This window comes from Apteryx mantelli, chromosome 2, assembly GCF_036417845.1.
Source record: "Apteryx mantelli isolate bAptMan1 chromosome 2, bAptMan1.hap1, whole genome shotgun sequence".
NCBI classification, from domain to species: Eukaryota; Metazoa; Chordata; class Aves; order Apterygiformes; family Apterygidae; genus Apteryx; species Apteryx mantelli.
Genome location: NC_089979.1, coordinates 98,809,636 through 98,828,674, shown reverse-complemented (window position 1 = coordinate 98,828,674; position 19,039 = coordinate 98,809,636). Strand labels below are relative to the sequence as shown.

Genomic DNA, 19,039 nt, shown 5'->3' with positions numbered 1-19,039 from the left:
AAAACAAGTATTAGGACTGGATGCAAAAATCATTGAATAAAATTTATGTTATTCAGACATGCAACTGAATGATCATAATGCTTCCTTGGCCTCAAAACCTTTGAATAAACAGCAAAATGACTGCACCTCTATTGTATGTTTGATAGAGGTGCAGTCATATTGCAAACTCCATCAAATTGAGTCAGAAAAATAACCATGGTATTAGCTTTTTTACTGGCACGTACTCAGATCAAGACTAAATATTTCACCAAAGGTACAACTGCTCAAACCAGACAGAACTTCTGGGGTGTGGGGAACCTCACTCACACAAATGCACATAATTGTTTTAGAGGCCTTTGACATAACAAAGAATCCAGAAAAGCATAATTTGAAAAAACAGCTGTAAATTGAGCAGACAGAGAAGCCAGACAACGTTACAAGAAGATTAAACTCAATCCCAGATTATCAGCTGCACCATAAGAGAGTTTCTTGGTGGTGGTGCTTTTTTCCCCCCCCTGTTGTTGATTTTTTTTCTGTAAATTCAGTCTTTGGAACAAAGCAACCTTCCTGATTCCCCTTAGAAGTCTCTCCTATTGGAAGCCTTTTCAGACAAAGGTCCTTACAATAAAGTAATATGCGCTTGTCACCCCTTCCTTTATCCTACATTCCTTATTATTAAATAAAGAAGAGAAAGATTTATTGATGTGCACAAGCTGGAAGATAAAAGAAAAAAGGAAATAATTAAAAGGTGGAATGGAAACATGAAACTATGTGCTATAGTTTCAGGTGAGGAGACAAAAAAAATGAAGAGGAAATGGTCCTTATATATCTAAGCAGTTAAAAGGCTGAAGTTATAAGATTAATTTGTGGCTGCTTGATAGGGTGAGAAGAGAAATGCAGAACAGTTGGAAAACAGCAACAAGCTCAGTAGCTGGTTTATGTGAATTCTTTCACTGTTTGCTGAAGGTTTTCTGAAAGGCAAAAACCAGAGGAAACTGATGCCAGAAGAAGAGGAGAGATGAGCCACACTGCTTAAACCATACTTCAGTTTCATTAGAAAGCACATCTAGCAGTAACCCACTCAAAAGATAAACCATTTCTTTGTACTTTCTGGAAAAGGGTTTTCCCCCTGACTTCACTATTATGGCATTAACCCAGCCACGGAACTGTGTTAAGGCAGCACTGTTCTCCCTTCACAGAAGTTAGAGGGAAGGTCAATTGACTCTTAACCATACCAAATATTAGGAGTCTCACAACAGCCCTGGCCCTCTTCAGGAGGTATCTTCTACTTACACTTTCATTCAGGAACAAACGCTTCAAAGACACACTGCTAAGTTGTCAGGCTATGACAAAATGAATTTTACAACCTTCTCTACTCATTAGGACATAAGAGTGCTGCCTGCAAGTGGAAAAAACCTGCATTTCTCTTACAATGTGGGAAAATTGCTTCTCAGGTATGTGTTCCTCTTCTCATCTTAAGGCCAGAAAAGAACCAGAGCCCTTGCTTACACATAAGACAGCTTCCCAGTCAGAGGAAAAAGCTTGGAGACCCCTCAAGTATGTAGAAGTCAATAATTACATAGCTTTCCTGTTCAGATAACCAGAAAAGGATCTCCACCCCTTTCCTTACCCCTTAAAGGGATGACCTGATTTCCCGCTAGCAGATGGGGAAAAACAACGAGGGAATAATTTTTAAAGTGACCTAGGACTGATTTTCTTCTACTGGCCCAAGTAAATTCTCTTCATCTCTGAAGCTGGGCATGGGATATTTGTCTCTAGTACAATACTGCCTTAACTTTATTAGCATTTCCCAGACTGTAACATGACAGCATTCTGTTTGCATTCATAAGAGCAATATTTTTATATGAAGAAGATATATAAGCACAGTTACATAGTATAGATACATCTTGTATATAAATATTGCATATGCTCACCCAAGGCTTCTCACAAGCTTTGCAAATTCCAAAAGGCATGTGTCTGAAGGCAGACGAAGTTGTCCTTCAGCCAAAGCTAGCTGACAGTCTTCAAACGTATAGTCTGTCACTGAAACACCCAATGCCCTTTAATAAGCCAAAGAAACATAGCAAGTGAGATAACCCATGAAATCTGAGCAGAATCTTCACTGTCCCATTTTGTATAGCAAGAAATCCTGCAATAATTACGCTCTATTCAGAAGATAAGGAAGTGAAAGCGCCTGTAAGAGAAAGTTCACATACAAAGGATGAAATATACATTCTATATACTCATTGCAGTGCATCTATTTTGACTCTACAAGTACAAGAAACTATAAAAGAACACACAACACAAGTGGAAAAAAATAAAAATCAGGCAATGTATAGACTTTCAATTTCCTTAATTTTTTGATAGGAGTGAATAACAACAAAAAAGGTTTCAAAATTACTTATCTAAAACACAAAACTACTTATTTATTTTATCATTAATGTTTAATTATGTTCGTTTTATCATTAATATTTAATTATAGTGTTAATTATTTATGCTATTATTACAGCAACACATTAATAAATCAATAATCATCTGAGCAGAACAAATATTACCTTCAGGTAATAATACTAAAATTACATATTAGACAATAGTTTTAAAGTACACTGCTACAGTTAGGCAGTATAAGCTCTATGCAAAGGACAAAACAAAATATGTGGTGTTAACATGAATGCCCAGAAAACAACTTTTAATGTATGATACAGCAAAACCAGAAGAAAACAATACTCATGAATTACTATATGTCAAACAATTTAGTAATTTTTTTTTTTGCTTTACTTTGAATTTGATGCTGTGCTACACAACACAAAAACACAACATAGCACAACAGCAACTATGACGCTCCAAGAAAATCTTGATATAGCGATTGCACTGCATTTGCCATACTGAAGTTGGGAGAAGGACACTCCAGTTTGGAAGAGGCATTTAAAAATTCAGTGCACAAATTAAAAAAAAAGTATAAACTACAAACAGCTCCATATGAATTAATCATCTGACATGCTTTCCAATATGGCTGACATTACTTATGTTAGTGAAGAACATCATCTCCACTATGAAGCCCTTTCTAGTCTTATGAAGTCCTTCTGAACACTTCTTCTGAACTGAACTTCACTTTTTTTCCTCTACAGGTTTTACTGCCTTATTACTACCACCTTTTTCATCTGTAAAGCTAATATACATTAATGGCAAGATTGTTACAAACCCGAGGCATTCCAGAGTCATTTTTACCTTGATGAAAAAATCCATATTTAATTCTACTCTCTGTTGTGGCCATTTTGATCCAGTTCACCTCTCTCACAATAACTGCTTATTTTTGTTAAGTAACCTTTTCCCCAGAACCTGGTAAAGGCCTTTGAATGTCGATGTAAGCTACATTAGCCAGTTCTTTTACGCACCAGTTAACTGTCAAACTTAGGGAATTCTCACATACTAGTGAGACACACTTTTAATACTAAAGCTACTGATATGGGTTTCTTTCTTCTCTCTATGGCTGAGAGAGACATACTTGGGAAGAGCACCTCATTGATAGATATTCAACCTCAAAAGCACTAAATATGTAAAAAAGAATTAAGTGTTATTTATAAGCTACTTAGGATCATACGTGGCCATACAGTGTAGCAATTCTGGAGGAATAGCCTCCCATTTGCAAGATAAACAAAGGGAAAGAAACAAAAAGAAAAAGCAAATTAAATCCAAAGAGGTATGGGTGCATGGAAAAGGCATGTTAAAATATCCTACAAATGCTGAAGGCTGGATTGCCTGATATAGATGATCCTAAAGAGTTAAATTCAGTTCATCCAACTTCTTCATTTCTTGATCTGTTCCTGTTTCATTACTTTATTCCTCCTTTGATGGACAGTCTTCTAGCAGTTTGTACAAAACAGTAAACCACCTTAATGGATGAACAAGAGATTCTTACAATACTGGCATGTCTGGCCAATACTCCCCATTACATAGTATTTCAATATAGCATGGTATTAAACAGTATGAAATCAATTTTCTTTGAGAGAAAAAAAAAAAAGGGATCAAAGAGAGAATCTATCTTGCCAGTTTAAATTGCTTTCTATTCCCTTCCTCTTTCACACTCTGTGAGCACCAGATCATTCCCTAGATCCCCTTAAGATTTCCCTGACAACTGTCAGGGATATAGCCGAGTTCCTGCAGCAGCAGTAATACAATATAACCCACAAGCTGTACTACCCAGAGTGGCTTACATAAAGAGATATGATAGTAATCAAATATCTCATGCAACCAGACATATTACAACAAATCTCATCAGATCTTGGGGAAATTGTATAACAGGCAACAGAAACATGGAAACTTACAAGAGATCAGCAGAAGCATAGGGGAACTACACAGGAAAGAGGAAGCTAGTTAAAAATATATTAAAAGAAGAAGAAACCAAAAGTGTAAAGTGTTCATTTGTAGTATGAACTAACACACCATATTAGAGAATTAGGATGAAAAAGAGACACTTATCAAAAAAGATTTTGTAAGGACAAAAAAATTCCACTGTGACTCAGCAACAGATTAAAGGTAGCAATTAGAAGGACAAGGTTTTTTTTTTGAAAACATGTTCTGTCAAAGAAAACAGAAACTAAAAACAAAGAAACCAACAAGTTAAAACCTAACCATACAGAGACAAGCCACAGCAAGAAACAATAACTTGTTAAAAATAAATCCTAGAAGCTTTTCAAATACATCTAAAGATGACTAAAGAAAGATGACTAAGAAAGATCAAGCCATTCAAACTGGCAGGAAGGTAGAAACTTGACCGACTGGCATCCCAGAACCAACACTTGAGATTTAAAGAACATCTCCTAAATAATGGGCCCCAAACATGTTGCAGGAGCCTAGCCAAAGAGAAAGAAAAAGCTGTGATGCAGAAAAAATTCCACAAACAGTGATCATCTGAGGCTCAACCAAACCATGAGGGGAAAATATGATCCGCTCTTTTCATAGCTGTGTGCACCCACTGCAGAAGGAACAGTATTTGAGTCAGGCTCATAGCAGAATTTTTCCTGTACAGATAGCACTACAATTAATTCCTGCATATATGTCCAGTGTCAACACATACACAGGCAAGCACTAGAAGGAGATAAGCATCTTCTCTTGCCCATCTGTTGGAAGTCCAGAGGCTGGAAAATTGCCAAAAAAAGCAAAATGAGCCAAAATAGTTTGTGTATGTATACCGACTTTCAGAATCACACAAAGTAAAAAAAAGAGGAAGAAGCAACTTTTTTTTCCCCTCACAGTAAACAGAACAGTTCAGCTGTAGGATCAGGCAAGGTCAGAGGAGATTAGAGTTCAAGGGGCTCTTGAGTTCACAAGATAAATCACAAGCTGTATAGGGCTACCACTGGAATACAGAAGGACCTTGATTTCATCTCGGACTGTTGAGGCGACTGAAGCTAGGGAATAAATAAGGTCCATTTTTTTTTGCTAAGATTTAATTTCTTAGAGTGATGACAGATTTAGAGTTCAGTGTAAAGCCTGGATGCAGCTTAATTTATAAGATTTTCTTACAGAACTAGTTACCAAACTATTGAACTTCAACTCCAGGGAGCTCTTTCTTACTTCAGTTCAACTGTCACAAAAAGAAATTCAGGCATGTTCGCTACCATCAATTACAGGGGAAAATATCTCATACAGATAAAGACCCAAATGGCAATTTTGGGACTGTAACTAGTATTTACAAAAATGAGCCAGTATAGTATCTTACACATTTATATAGTACGACTTATTAGCATGATGATATGAGAACCGTATTAGTGTAATAAAGAACACAAAGTGAATTAAAACACAAGATATCACCAAGTTCAGTTTTATTTATTTTTTTAAGGATAGCGCCTGCAGGGACCAATGCTGTATTTAAAGGCATTCAATATTTTTGGCAGTGAATTGAAAGCGACCCTAAACCCACTTCCTGATAACATTCTGTGGATGAGACAGATACTGACTACAGGGAGTAACAAGCAGAAAAGGCCAAATAAATTGAAGACAGACTCTCTCAAACAAAACAGTTGTAATAAAAATCAAATGCAAAGCATAATAGGAAACAGAGTAGGGGGCCATACTTTAAGCTGTGGATTAATCTAGTCCGCGCATACTCTTTGCGCAGAATAAGAACGTGATCCACAAGAAGACAGCATGGAGTAACTATTTAGCAGCAGTGGCTATTCTGCATGAATAATTCCAGACATTTTTGGTTACAAAGATAACCCCCCAAGCAGGAAGAACAGTGAGCTGAGTGGCTGTAACAAGACTGCAGACTGTTCTCATTTTTTGCCTAATGCTATTGGATAATAATCTGTCAATGAGGGAAAAAAAGGTTAAAGATTTTATTGTCTTTAATACTGGTAAATCCCTACGTGAGATTAAGCAGCACTTTTTAAAGGAAATTTGGTATGGATTCTTATAGATGCTGTATATATGTTGTAAGAGATCAGCCACTAAGGCTTAGATCTTGCTCATCCCCCTGGACTGAGTAACTTCTGGTCACAACATTCATACCAATGAGATAATGATCAGACCTGATATTGTCCAGTAAAAACAAACCAGTACGTTCACATTCAAACAGGCAGTAGATATTGGTAGAAAAAACGAACAAGACAAGTGGTGGGTTAACACCTGAACGCATCTTCAAAAAGATGCATCATTCCTTGTCATTCTGGATAAGCAGGAATACAAGGGAGAGATGAACCTGCTCTACAGCAGTTAAGAACTAGCATTTCTTTTGTTATTGGTATGGCTGCTTGAGAGAATCAGAAACACAACAGCACAGTTATGCTTAAAGTCTTTGGCCCAAAATAAAGAGTCAAAAGGCCAGGCTCACTTTCGATTTCACTATGAACAACATTTTTTGGGCAAGTAAATTCATCCATTCTGCAAGAAACTAATGCCACAAAGAAAAAAAAAGAATCCTTCAATGACAGCATCTCCTTAGTCAAAAGTTCTGTTTATAATTAAAGCTTGAATCAACATGCAGAAGCAGTGCAAGAATCAGACGTCCTGTCAAGTGCTTTGTTCAACAGTTAATAGAGGTTGTTTCACCAGACAAAACTACAATGAAGGAAAAGATTTCAGGAGTGGAAATTGTATCTATCACTGCACTCAGCAAGTTCTAGCAGTTCTTCTAGAAATCAGGGACAAGACACAGGGTTTTGCCACAACACTTGTCCAGGACTCAGAAATGCATTATTATTTGGGACTACCACCCCAGCTGCTGTAAAATATCCAGTAGGGTTAGACTCTTCTTCCAGAAAAATACGGGGATGGGAAAGAGGCAGACACTAAATAGATCCTGAAGTGACCTCTTGACATCAGAATGGCACACAGTCACCGATTCAACCTTGAAGAAAAGGAGACAAGTCTTGACAGAGTAGTAAGACTGTCCTTTATTTAGTAATGCATGGTTTTAATGGGTGCAATGATAGCACCTAAGAGCACTGGAGGTGCTAGAGCTCCAACAACTGCAGCTCCCGAGCAGACTGACAGCATCTAAGTTGACACCTCCTACACCAAAAGCCATGTAAAAGCACTGTGAGGGTTCTGAGAGCTGCCACTTCAAGTAAGCATTGGGAAGTGGTCAGTAGAACAGGCACTCAATTTCTGTGAGTTTATCATCATGTTTTTAATTACTTAGATGAAACTAGAAGGAATATTTTGCCTATGCTGATGTTATTTTAACTGGCCCAAACTAATCCACAGTGTCCAAAACTCAGCATTCTGGTTTATTTCCATCTGCATTTTAACTTCAGAACTTTGATATCCAAACACATTTATTTTCCTTTCACATCAACACAGCATCCACAGCCCTTTCTTCATCTCAAATCAAGCCATGCTTGCTATCCTCCATTCCGACAATCTTCCCTTCATATCTGCATCCCACTTCTCACTGTCAGCCCTAAATGACTAATTCTTCAGAGATGGGAGGGAGAAGCGAAGGGGAGAAGAAAAATCATCCGTCTCTCTCTCTCTCTCTCTGTATACACATGGAAAGGAAGTCTTTAACACAGAGTTTGTCGTCAACTTCCAGAGTTTTTGAAAATTCATCCTTATGCCCCACCAACCCCGTCATCTTTTGACTGAAGTAGAGAGTAGAGTGTGCAGGATTGTTTCTGTAATAACGCTTTTTACCCAAAGTCTGAGAACAATGTTTACATGTTGTGCCAGTTAATTATCTTAAATTAACCACACAAATCTTGGAGGTCACTGCAACTCTAAGATGGGTTGATTCACATAGATGCTTTCATTTTTTCTTCTGTGAGAAAGAACCTTTTGTACAACAGATCAAAAATTGGCCCAACATCCATAAGAAACAGATTTGGTTCTGCTTATAAAACAGAGAATTATCAGTTTCTATGTATAAACTGGCCTTTGGCTGAAACTGGTATCTTAAAAACGAAGAGAAGTTACACAAAGAAAATTAAGATTTCGTAAGTTCTTCTGTAGGAGTAAAGATTCATAAATCTTTCACGAGTTACTAGTGATCAGAGGGTTTTCTGTAAATACTGAAAAGAGTATCTGCAGACCTGACTAATGGAAGAATTACTGAAAGGACATAAAATGAGTTTCATATATCATCTTACAGTCAAGAGAAGGTAATTAAAATACAACAAAAGAGAATTAAGGTCTGTGTATTCAATCTTGGGCTTATTATGTACTATAAACAAGTGTTCTTAGCTGAACTTTAGGTGAACCTTAATGTGAGGACAATTAATATTTACACCGGTCCAGTGTTCAATTTCTAAAACAGAAGCAACTCACTGAACTTAAGTTTCCTATGCTTTACTGTTTCAAATAACCATTGGCTGATAATGAATACATGAAACTATTCTTAACCTCATAAAAAAAAATTATAGCTTAAAATGCAACCTCGTTAGCACAAAATTCAGTTATATTAACTTTCATACTGTTTCAAGCATACTTTTTCCCTCCAGAGGACTTAAATACCCACAACAGCACAGGAACTGGCTTAAGACATTTAACATGTAAAAACCAAAACCCATGGAATTAGTACAGCTCTTGCTATATTTGTGGCTCCCCGCCTTCCTTATATAATAGAATACATTAGAGAAGTGAATTGCTAAGTAAGAAATTCTGTATACACTGCAGACACTAAGCTTCTTTGCAAGCAGGCAGCTACACTTACAGATGACATTTATTTCATGTTAAAATTAAAACATGCATCTATTTTTGTTAGATATTACAGCATACTTACTCTGCCATTACACGCCTGACATTACTGGCATATAACACTGGATTTTTTCTTTCTTCTTCTGAAGGAATATACACAGGTAGAAACTGTACACAGAAAACTGAATTATACCAAGAATACTTAACATTTTAAACAATCTGTATTGTAGCACTGTAATTAAAAGATATATACAGCCAGCTGCTATTTACAAAGTTAAAGTATCAAGAGAACTACAAAAAAGTAAAAATCAAAGTCTTAGCTGCTTAAAAATGTGTCATACTTCTGGAAATTCATTTAGTAGTGGCTCTGCTCATTTCTTACCTTATGCAGCCCAAATAAAGTTTTATCTTCCTTTCATAAATGGAACCAGGAAGTTTTAAATGATTTAAAACTATTAGCATTTTCTTGCATTTACATTTCTCTTATGTCCAAACTAATACTTCTGCATTGTTCAGCTCAGATAACCAAGAAAAGTCCCTGCTACATGAGCTTTGTTCTATACCTTGGATTTTTGGAATCCAAATGTTCTCAGGACATCAGGTATTTACTGTTCCTATTATACATTTTGAAATAATATACAGCTGCTTAATGTACACATCAGAAGTATTTTTATTTTCAGTTGCTGTAGGTTTCGCAAATTTTCTTTCATATTGGAGATTGGATATTAATACTAAATTGTCAGAAAAATTCTGAACAAATGCAGATGGCCACAGGAAATTAAAACACAACTGATGGAGATCTGCAATAAAAAAGGCAGTTTTCAGAATGGGATGGTCTTTGTTAAAAGACTTTCCAGCTTTTGGCTATGATGCTAAGTGTTCATTAAGCTATGATGTAAGCTCTATGATCACTGCCAGACTCACATATAAAACCCCTCAAAACCTACCAGTTCAGCCACGGAATTAATTTCTCAGATATAAGGAACAAGAAGGAGAACACTGATTCTTCCCTCACGGCCATTAGCATAAGAAAAATACCACCTTCGGTAGTGCAACACCATGAGATAATTTATGTACTAAGTGAACAAAAACTTTTGTAATTCTGTAGAAAGCATCTTAAGTAGAAAACGACACAAAGTTATAATAAGTGTAGTTGTATTTGGTATGGTTGCCTATGGGTAGAACAAATTACAGAATTATGATTCAGGAATTTCATACTAGCCTTTGTTTTCCAAGTCTTGCTTTTAAAATATCAAATTTGTTATTTAAGTAAATGCTTTTTATTAACTAAGTTAGCAGTATTTTCAGAATCAATAATCACATGATTGGCAGCACCCAAAATACTGCCATTAGATGCTTGTCTGTTTCATAGAAGTGTTCAGTGACAGAGACTATACAAATCCTCAATTTATTTATTTTTGGCTGCAGTTTTCCTATATACACCTTGACAATGGAAAACATACTACTGTTGTGTTCTTAGTTTACAAGTAGGTACACCAGTCCAACATGATATAATATACAAAAGGATAAAGACTGTGAAGCTAACAGAGATGGAAAGATCATTCCTTCAAATTCTGAGTCCTATTCTATTCTTCCTACTCCAAGCAGCAAATTGTCAACAATTCATTCATCCATACGCAGGGCAAGTTTGAATATGAGGCAATTCCTAATTTCAGGGGTGTTCCAAATATCTATGCCGAATTGGACAGAAATAGCATGATCAGTTCAACAAACTACAAATCTAACACAGGACCTCTCAGTTATTGAAGACTGTGATGGGTAGCTGAATGCTGAAGCTGACAGGCCAACAAAACAAAGAGACTGGAGCCAAAATAAGCTCAGGCATGTGGAGATAACTGCATACCTTTCTTTCTTCAAGAGATTGCTTGCATGAAGTACAGGACAGATGGGCTAATCTTTATGTTAACCTATTATAAAATCTACTTGGATGTATGCTTCTCAATAGATACACTGGATGACATGTATGGTATGCCAGAACATGTATTATATGCAGAGGAAGCCCAGACTAGCAAACCTCAGATGCTACTTGCTTTGCAGTCAGACCTTACTGCCTGTTATCTAGGCAGAAGCATATTAAAATTGTGTTTTCTTGCTGTACATCTCCTGGAACTGCTGGATCTTCAGCAGTAATTCTGGCATCAAGAATAGTCTGTATTTGCCAGTAACCCTGTGCTGATGTCAGAAAGCAGGCAGAGGAGCCAATGAACTTTGGAGACCAGAGAAAAACCATGACTGAACACAGAATAATTCCTTCTTCCTCCACTGTCCTAAATCTGCAGCACTTCTTTCCAAAACCAGATTCATCATGTACCTCTTAAGTACTCTGCCTCACATTGTACAGCCTTACAACAGCTTTGCTCCTCCACTATCTCCCAGTTTCTGCTCTAGTACAGGGCGTTTCAGAAAGTTGCTGACTTCGTGGGTTTGTGTATTTTTTTTTTTCTTTAAGATTACCAAAGATCCGAACTTGACCTTGTGCAAGCTCCATATGAGCTACAGAGCAGCTACTGCCTCAAAAAACAAGAAAGCTCAGCAATGCTCACTTCTGTGTGAAGGAGCCCATTTTACTTGTACATGGCAGAAAGCCATGTTCCTGAGGTAGAGGAAAAATCCTGCCAGTCAGCTAGCTTGCCTTATCTCATGCTTGTGTGAGGCAGTAGTTCCCTGGTCCTTAGACCTCTCATATTTTAACTGATTAAAAGGCAAAATATTTTTTTGGGGGGGATATTTCTTTAAAAAAATAATATATCCTTGTATTCAAGGTAAAAAGAGCACACTGATCTTTCCAATGGAATTTATTACATCAGCAAACATTAACATTACTTGAAAAGTCTGGTGCAAGGCAAGCAGGGGAAAAACGAAGTATTACAGTCAGATGCAAAGTGAAAAAGCATCCAAGTGTTACACTCCGTTTAAGCAGGACAGAAGGAACCTTCCTGACAGAATTTCAGGTTAACATACAAAGACTGAATACAAACTTTTACAGAAGAATTAAATACAGTATTATGTATTCTGATACTGCCCAGAATATAGGAATATACTTTTTTTCCTACTAACCTCAATTTCCACAGAATTGTGAAACTGACACAAAGTAAGCCACAGAATTTCTAACCTACAGGGAAGAGGGAAAAAAAAAATAAAAGGGAGAGAGAGAAAATTTGAATATAGTGAAACAGTAGTACATTATGTTCTGAAGTGCTCAAGTAACATTACAGTCTGTAGATATGATCATATTCAGTTGTCAAATTAAAAGAAAAGGTCTAAGAGCACTTCCACACATTATTTTCTGTAAGGTGCAACAGAAGCATTTTGCACTGAAGTCACATGTTAAAAGATACCCAGTGAAGCGAGAAGACCAACAGTAAAATAACACATGTACACTAAGATATGAATGATGCATGCACAGTATGTAAATAAATAGTAAATCTGTTCCAGGAAAATGCTGTATTCAGCACAGGGTTGGCAAGAGTAGTTATAACCACTAAGGTTTTTATCATTGCCTTGATTTGGAATCAAAATTCATTATACTTCAGAAGTCTGCTAATGAAATACAGTACTTGTGTTTTAGCAGTCTGAGACACAAGATATTGGAATCAATATGACCTTAGAAGGCAGTAAGATTCAAATCCAGGAAAGGATTTTGGAAACCTGAATTACAGAGCTGCACCAGTAACTGCATTTTATATAGTATCTAGGTAGTTACAGTGCTCAATAAGCATGTGGGGAGAGCTGGATAAAATCCTCTTAGGCAGATAAAGTGCTGTTCCTGTAAGTAACACCCTACTCATTTTGCTATACACTCTTGCTAGGGCTGCAATTTTTTTTTTTTTGGCCTTCTTTCCCGCTGAATTTCTAATACATTAAAACAAAGACAAGGAGCAACAATAACCACAAAATTAGTGATTTTATGTTTAAGTCACTGACAGAAAATGTGAAGATCTATCTTGTACATCCTCTTCCAAGAACATAAAACCCCAATAAGTTACAAATACACTTGCTCCCCATCACCTCTCTAATCCTGAAGGTATCTGCCAGACACACACACACTGCCCCCCACAACCTTGTTCTTAATACGCTAACCTTAAATCATAAATATTAATTAAAAAAAGATAGAAGCGGTATCTAACTTAAATCTGATATAGAGAAAATTTAAGTTGTATGCCATAGCCAAAGAGTCTTTGTTTTCAAAGCAAGTCAATTGATTTGCTGTGAGTACTGCCAAACAAGTAAAACATTACTTTCCAGAAATTGTATACTTTGCACGTGACAAATTTTCACTCTATTTAACTGTCTATTCAAAGTTGAGGTAGCCTATAAATCTTCTGTATACAGAATAATCCTGTATACAACAACATTACCAGATTAAGTTTTGGTCAACATTATGAGAGAGGAAGAGAGATGTTTGCTCAAAAACTGAAGACTGTGGGAGTCTTAACAGTATTTTCTACTAGGATATCAGAAATACATTTTAGGTCACTCAGGAGGATTAATCCTAATTAAGTAAAAGCTGTAATTTAAATTGGCCAAGTAAATTTGCATAACATCATATGCTGCTTCAGAATTTGATTCAGCTTTCATTTAACTTCAATGGTTAGTAGCAGTCAGCAGTTCTAAATGAGGTTACTGTTTAGAACATGTTAAGGTGATCTGAGTCAACACTCCTACAAGTTCTCTCCCTCTTTCTCCTCCTCCTATGTGTTCCTGACACCTCAGGGAAGACACTAAGCCAGAAGAGAACTACTTACCTTTTTCCCTTCTGGCCAAGTTAGTTTGCTAGAGGAGTTGCAGGGCCAGCACAAGGCAGAGCAACTCACAGGGAGAGACCAGAAATCCTTGCATTCCGTGAATACAGCAGCATTTGCTTAGTTTAGACACTCATGGATTCAGCTACTCCCAATGTAATCATTTAATTGAAAGGTGCACCCTTAAAAGTGACCAGCGATTTCCAAGCACCCCCATTTAGATGTGTCCTTAATCAAACTTGATCCCTAGTCCATTTCAATGAACAAAACTGTAAATTACTTGTATCCTGGCCAATCCAAATGGCTCTCTTGTTACTACTAAAATATAGGATCTCAAGCAGGACATTCAAAACAACAGTTCCCAAAGGGGCAGCTGATGGGAAACTATTAACCATGGAATTCACCTCCCCTTTATCTGGGTTTCAAGATTTCTTGTTTTGATCTTCATCTAGAAATTTTAGAACTTTGACTCCAGCCCAAATGTGGAAATAGTGCCAGAAAATGATGTTTTTTAAACAACAGCTACATTTTATAATTTACATTACACAAATCTGCTAAATATATTTAAGGTACCTCCATAATAACATTTAATTTGAAATAAATCAAAGTTACAATGGGCAATATACTGAAAGAGTACTTCCAAACTCCCTTGTTGGAATGACTGTCTCTGCAAATTTTATATGGACATACCAAATCGATATGCAGGCACAGAGCAGAAGCAACTTGTCTTACTTCAGGTACCTGGCTCAACAAATAAATAAAAACTAAAATCCATTCCACAAAACATCAAAATTATAGTAGCAAAAGTACACCCTGTTTATATCTGGACTCCTCTAACTGAATATCATCATACTCAGGGATGAAAGACACAAATTAATCCCAAGTAATAGTCCAATAGCCAGTAATTCCTGCTTGACTTTGTACTTGTACAAGTTCATGTAAATAAAACTATTCAAGGAAAGTAATCATGATGTAAACAAAATAAAGACCACTTACGCTCCTGGCCCTTGCCACGTCCATGTGATCGTGTCCTAAAAAGAGAAGCGTAACAGCTGCAATTAATTATTGTACTTTAAACTTTTGTTACATTATAGATGGTATGATGACCTACAAGTATGATGTCTTCATGGAAACTTTGACTCCCTATTTGCAGAAGTTCTTAGTCCTATTAAGAGTAAACCAATTACAATAGGAATCAGCCTACCTTTTACGAAGCTAGGAAATACCCAGTAATCCAGGTCTTGATCACAAAATATCTATAGTCATAGAACACAAAGATCCAAGGATTTCTCAAATGCTGTTAATTTTGGAAAATAAAGTTATTTACCATAAACCAACATTCTTCCAGGTGTATAGTCCATGCATACTCTCTAACTCAACCAGCTGCACACGACATTTCTTAGTGTCTCTAACCCTTGGACCTTGGTCCCCTGGACCTCCCAACAACAGATATGAACACTCTGAGACACTTCTGAAGTATTTGGGACCCGTAGAGACAATGCCAAGGAAGTCCTCCCTACTGACAGGGGTCAGTGGGGCCAGTAAGACTTTATCTGTCTTACCTCAAACAATATTTCTCCAATTCCCTTTTCTCACAGAAGGCATGCATTCATCTGCCTGATCCAAGAGTCAAAGGTACATTATAAGATTATTATTACTAGATACATTATTACTAAGATACATTATAAGGTTAGTATTACTAAAACCACCAAACTGCTCTCAAGCAAGACCAGCAGCACTTTTGGATAGCTAAGATGAACAGGTCTACAATCCCAAATCCAAAAGCCCTGTAGGAATGTTTGGTGTAATCCGGAATTATGAACCTGCTCAGACAAGAGAATTGAACAAGCTGAGTGGGGGATGCCTGGCATGGGTTTTATTCTCCATTCTGCTACACAGAAATTAAAGTTCCTGTCAACCACTCCTGAAGTCTAGATAAATTTCTACTGCAGTAAAAGGATCTGGAAAGAGACTGTGATAATGCTTTTTATGAACTGTCAAAAAAGTTACATGTGTGTGAAACACTAAGAGAGGGCAAACAGGTAGCTATGAAAGATGTGAATATGAGGTCATCAGCAAAAGAGAGATCTGGAAAAGAGTAAATAAGTGACAAGAATGAAGATGACAGCACAGGCCATCACATTTTTAACTGTAAGATTAAGAAACAGTGTTTATTAAAAACAAAACACCCTGTAATACTTAGGAGAAAACTAGATTTGTACATAGAGGCAAGAAAGCAAAAACCACAAAATGAATTCCAAGCTGTTGTTCTGATCAACTGGAAAAAAAAGTGTAAAAATCATTAATGGAAATACAACAAGAGGACTCATGAAATTCAGCTTTCTGAAAGAGTAGATCAGAGAGATATTTCTGTCAGCCTACTAGAAATTTTCTCATTTAGTTCCATGCTACCATCCAAAACCATTTTACAGAGTTCAGGTGATCGCATGTGCCAAGATCTTGAAACTGAGGTTTAACTCACATTTTAATTACCTCTTAGAGCAGAAGACTGTCACAAGTAAAATGAAAGCAACACATCCATAAAAAGTGCAAATGATTAATGCGGTAGAACAACATCTTGGAATAAGGTCAATATATTATGAAGAACTACTGAAAATTTAAATTTTGACTTTTAAAATTTTAAATTTTGACTTTATTTTAAATGAAACAAAATATCATAAAACAAAGGGCTTTCATCTCCAACAATCACCACTGGTGCATGAAAATAGCTTTCTTCATCTAGTGGTCTTGTAGAACCCAAATAAATGCCTATGGTTTTACCGTCAAATAAGCTGCTTTTGACAATTTTGTTATCCTGATGATATTACAACTACACACATCAGGTGCTTTGTTTTTTTCCTACAAGTAATTTTCATTCACAAACCCAGACTGTGGAGCATAAGATAGCCTAAAATCTCTCTAATCAGAAACCACATCTGCCATATAGAACAACTGCACAGTGCTACACATATCCAACTCAATCAGCTCCCTAAATTGCAACAGCACAGGAGGAGACAGAGGGGGGGGAAAAAAAGCAGGGTTAGCACTACAGAAGTACCTTGCTAGGGCAACGGACCACTGAACAGTGAAGAATATGTTTTCAGAATCCCAGCCATCATGCTGGCCAGCTGGCATGACTTCTCTGATACCAGGAACTCAACTATGCCACATAACAACCCTGTGAGAAACTCCCAACTCTAATGTCACAGTAGGCATACATGTTCTCTCTCACCTGGATCATCAGAACATAGCATGGATGAAGAATAAATGCTAGGTTGTGGAAAACAAGATTCTGTCCTGCAGGGGGCAGAAATATTTTGTAGTAGGCTCCCACTAATGTGTCCAATATTTTCATGATAAAAAGAGCAAGAAGAAGCTGGAGAGTGGTATTCTCTGTATCTACTTTAGATGCCTTTTACATTTATCACAGTTGCCAGCTTACGCTCATGGACATCACTTACTTTCAAAGCATACTTACAACGCTATCAAACTTTTGTATCTAGATAGTAAATCCTTTGATACGGAACTTCTACACAATTTGTATTTGAAGCAAGAAGATACTGAGAATCACACCAAGCTTCAAACATAAAGCCAAAGTTGCAGCAGAATGAGAATCAGCATGTAAAAACACAATCAGTCAACCCTTAATACTCCAAGGCTGAACCAGAACAGATGCTTTCAAACCTCACATCAAATAATGCAGTTAACTGTTGAGGACGCTTAGATATCAAAATACTTTTAAAGAGGATCCGTAATATTTAGACAGGATTATAACCTTCCTTAAATACTAGTATACTGACAGAATATTCAGACAAAGGAAAAACTATGTGCACAATGAAGGAACCGAGTGAAACAATGAACGGCTGTACAACCTAATGACCCCATATATTAGAGCATTTCCCCTATACGGAACAGGGATAACAGCTGTCCAGCATCCAACTGCAAAACCTTTACCTTGCTCTTGAACGTAGAGAGTACAAGGAAACAAGCGCGTAAGAGTGCACACAACTACTACTTTCACCCCAGGCTCTAATCTCCAGAAGCCTCCCAAAACAGTCAGGTGCACATACACCCAAGATCATTCTCATCTCTATTTTGGAAGTCAGAGCTCTGAAGGTAGGACAGAGCAGTTAGTTCAAGCTGAAAGCAGTGGAGTGATTGCACATGATGTGTAATGTGATGTTCATTGGTTAAGAGAAGATCTTCAGGAGAACATCTGTTTCTAAACCTAAAATTAGAATATACACTGGTAGACAGGAAGATAGAGAGAAAAAAAAAGATTTGCTAGAAATGCAGTCTTGGGCTATGAAAGACAACATTCTCTCCCCACTCCTTTCCTCTTACCACCTCTTAAATGCATGCTAACCAACCCAAATCTAACCTCCATATATCATATCAAGTCCCGCCTTCCCCACCTCACTCTAACATTGCTAGATCTCTTCTGCAGACCCTGAGCTAATATGAAGTCATATATGAATAGCAATTATTTTATTTTTCTTTCTCATTAGTGTCAGTAGAAGAAATTCTTAGGAGTTAAGTGACTCATCAAGGCACTGAAAACATAGAAGTCTTTTATGGTAATTATAAGCAGTGAGAATGATTATCCTACCAGTTACATACATTCAGGTCATCTCTGTTGGACATCTATATAAACACTTATAGTTTCTTTTAAGACATTCTGCAAAAATGTAAAAAAGTTTATGAAGCTCATATAAGGTTTATAAATGACTTCCATGTAAAACACATGGTTTCTGTTAATAGAGTGCTAGGAACATTTAATATCAGTTTACAAACGCTGCATATTATACACTATAGGCAATAAGAACATTTCAGTATGAAAATATATTAATATATTTTTGAAGATACCTGCAAAGTTAATGTTTGATAGCTTTGTATGGCTTGATATTATTATAAGTGTAATATACCTTGTTACTCTTAGTTAATATTAAGTATGATGTGACGTATATGTGAACTTGCACTTTAAACTGGCATGTCAAAAAAGGTTAAAAACATATTTAGAAAAGGATCCATTTTCCTGAAGATAAAACAATTTATGTATTAAAAAAACCCACCACTGACAATCTGCTATAAGACTTAATAACACTATGCAAACATAACAGCGGCTGCAATACTTGTTACAGTATCCTCAAGGATAATTT

The 19,039-nt window shown here is 36.7% G+C and overlaps 1 protein-coding gene across 2 annotated transcripts in view; it reads right to left on the bottom strand.

Moving 5' to 3' along the window:
* LPCAT1 (lysophosphatidylcholine acyltransferase 1) overlaps positions 1-19,039 on the bottom strand; it is a 58,742-nt gene that overhangs the window by 15,657 nt on the left and 24,046 nt on the right. For both annotated transcript variants that reach the window (XM_067292426.1, XM_067292425.1), the window contains exons 7-10: positions 14,877-14,911; positions 12,196-12,250; positions 9,203-9,285; positions 1,914-2,039 (exon numbers count right to left, since the gene is read on the bottom strand). In XM_067292426.1, the coding sequence (XP_067148527.1) occupies positions 1,914-2,039; positions 9,203-9,285; positions 12,196-12,250; positions 14,877-14,911 (299 nt within the window). The remainder of the gene's footprint in view (positions 1-1,913; positions 2,040-9,202; positions 9,286-12,195; positions 12,251-14,876; positions 14,912-19,039) is intronic.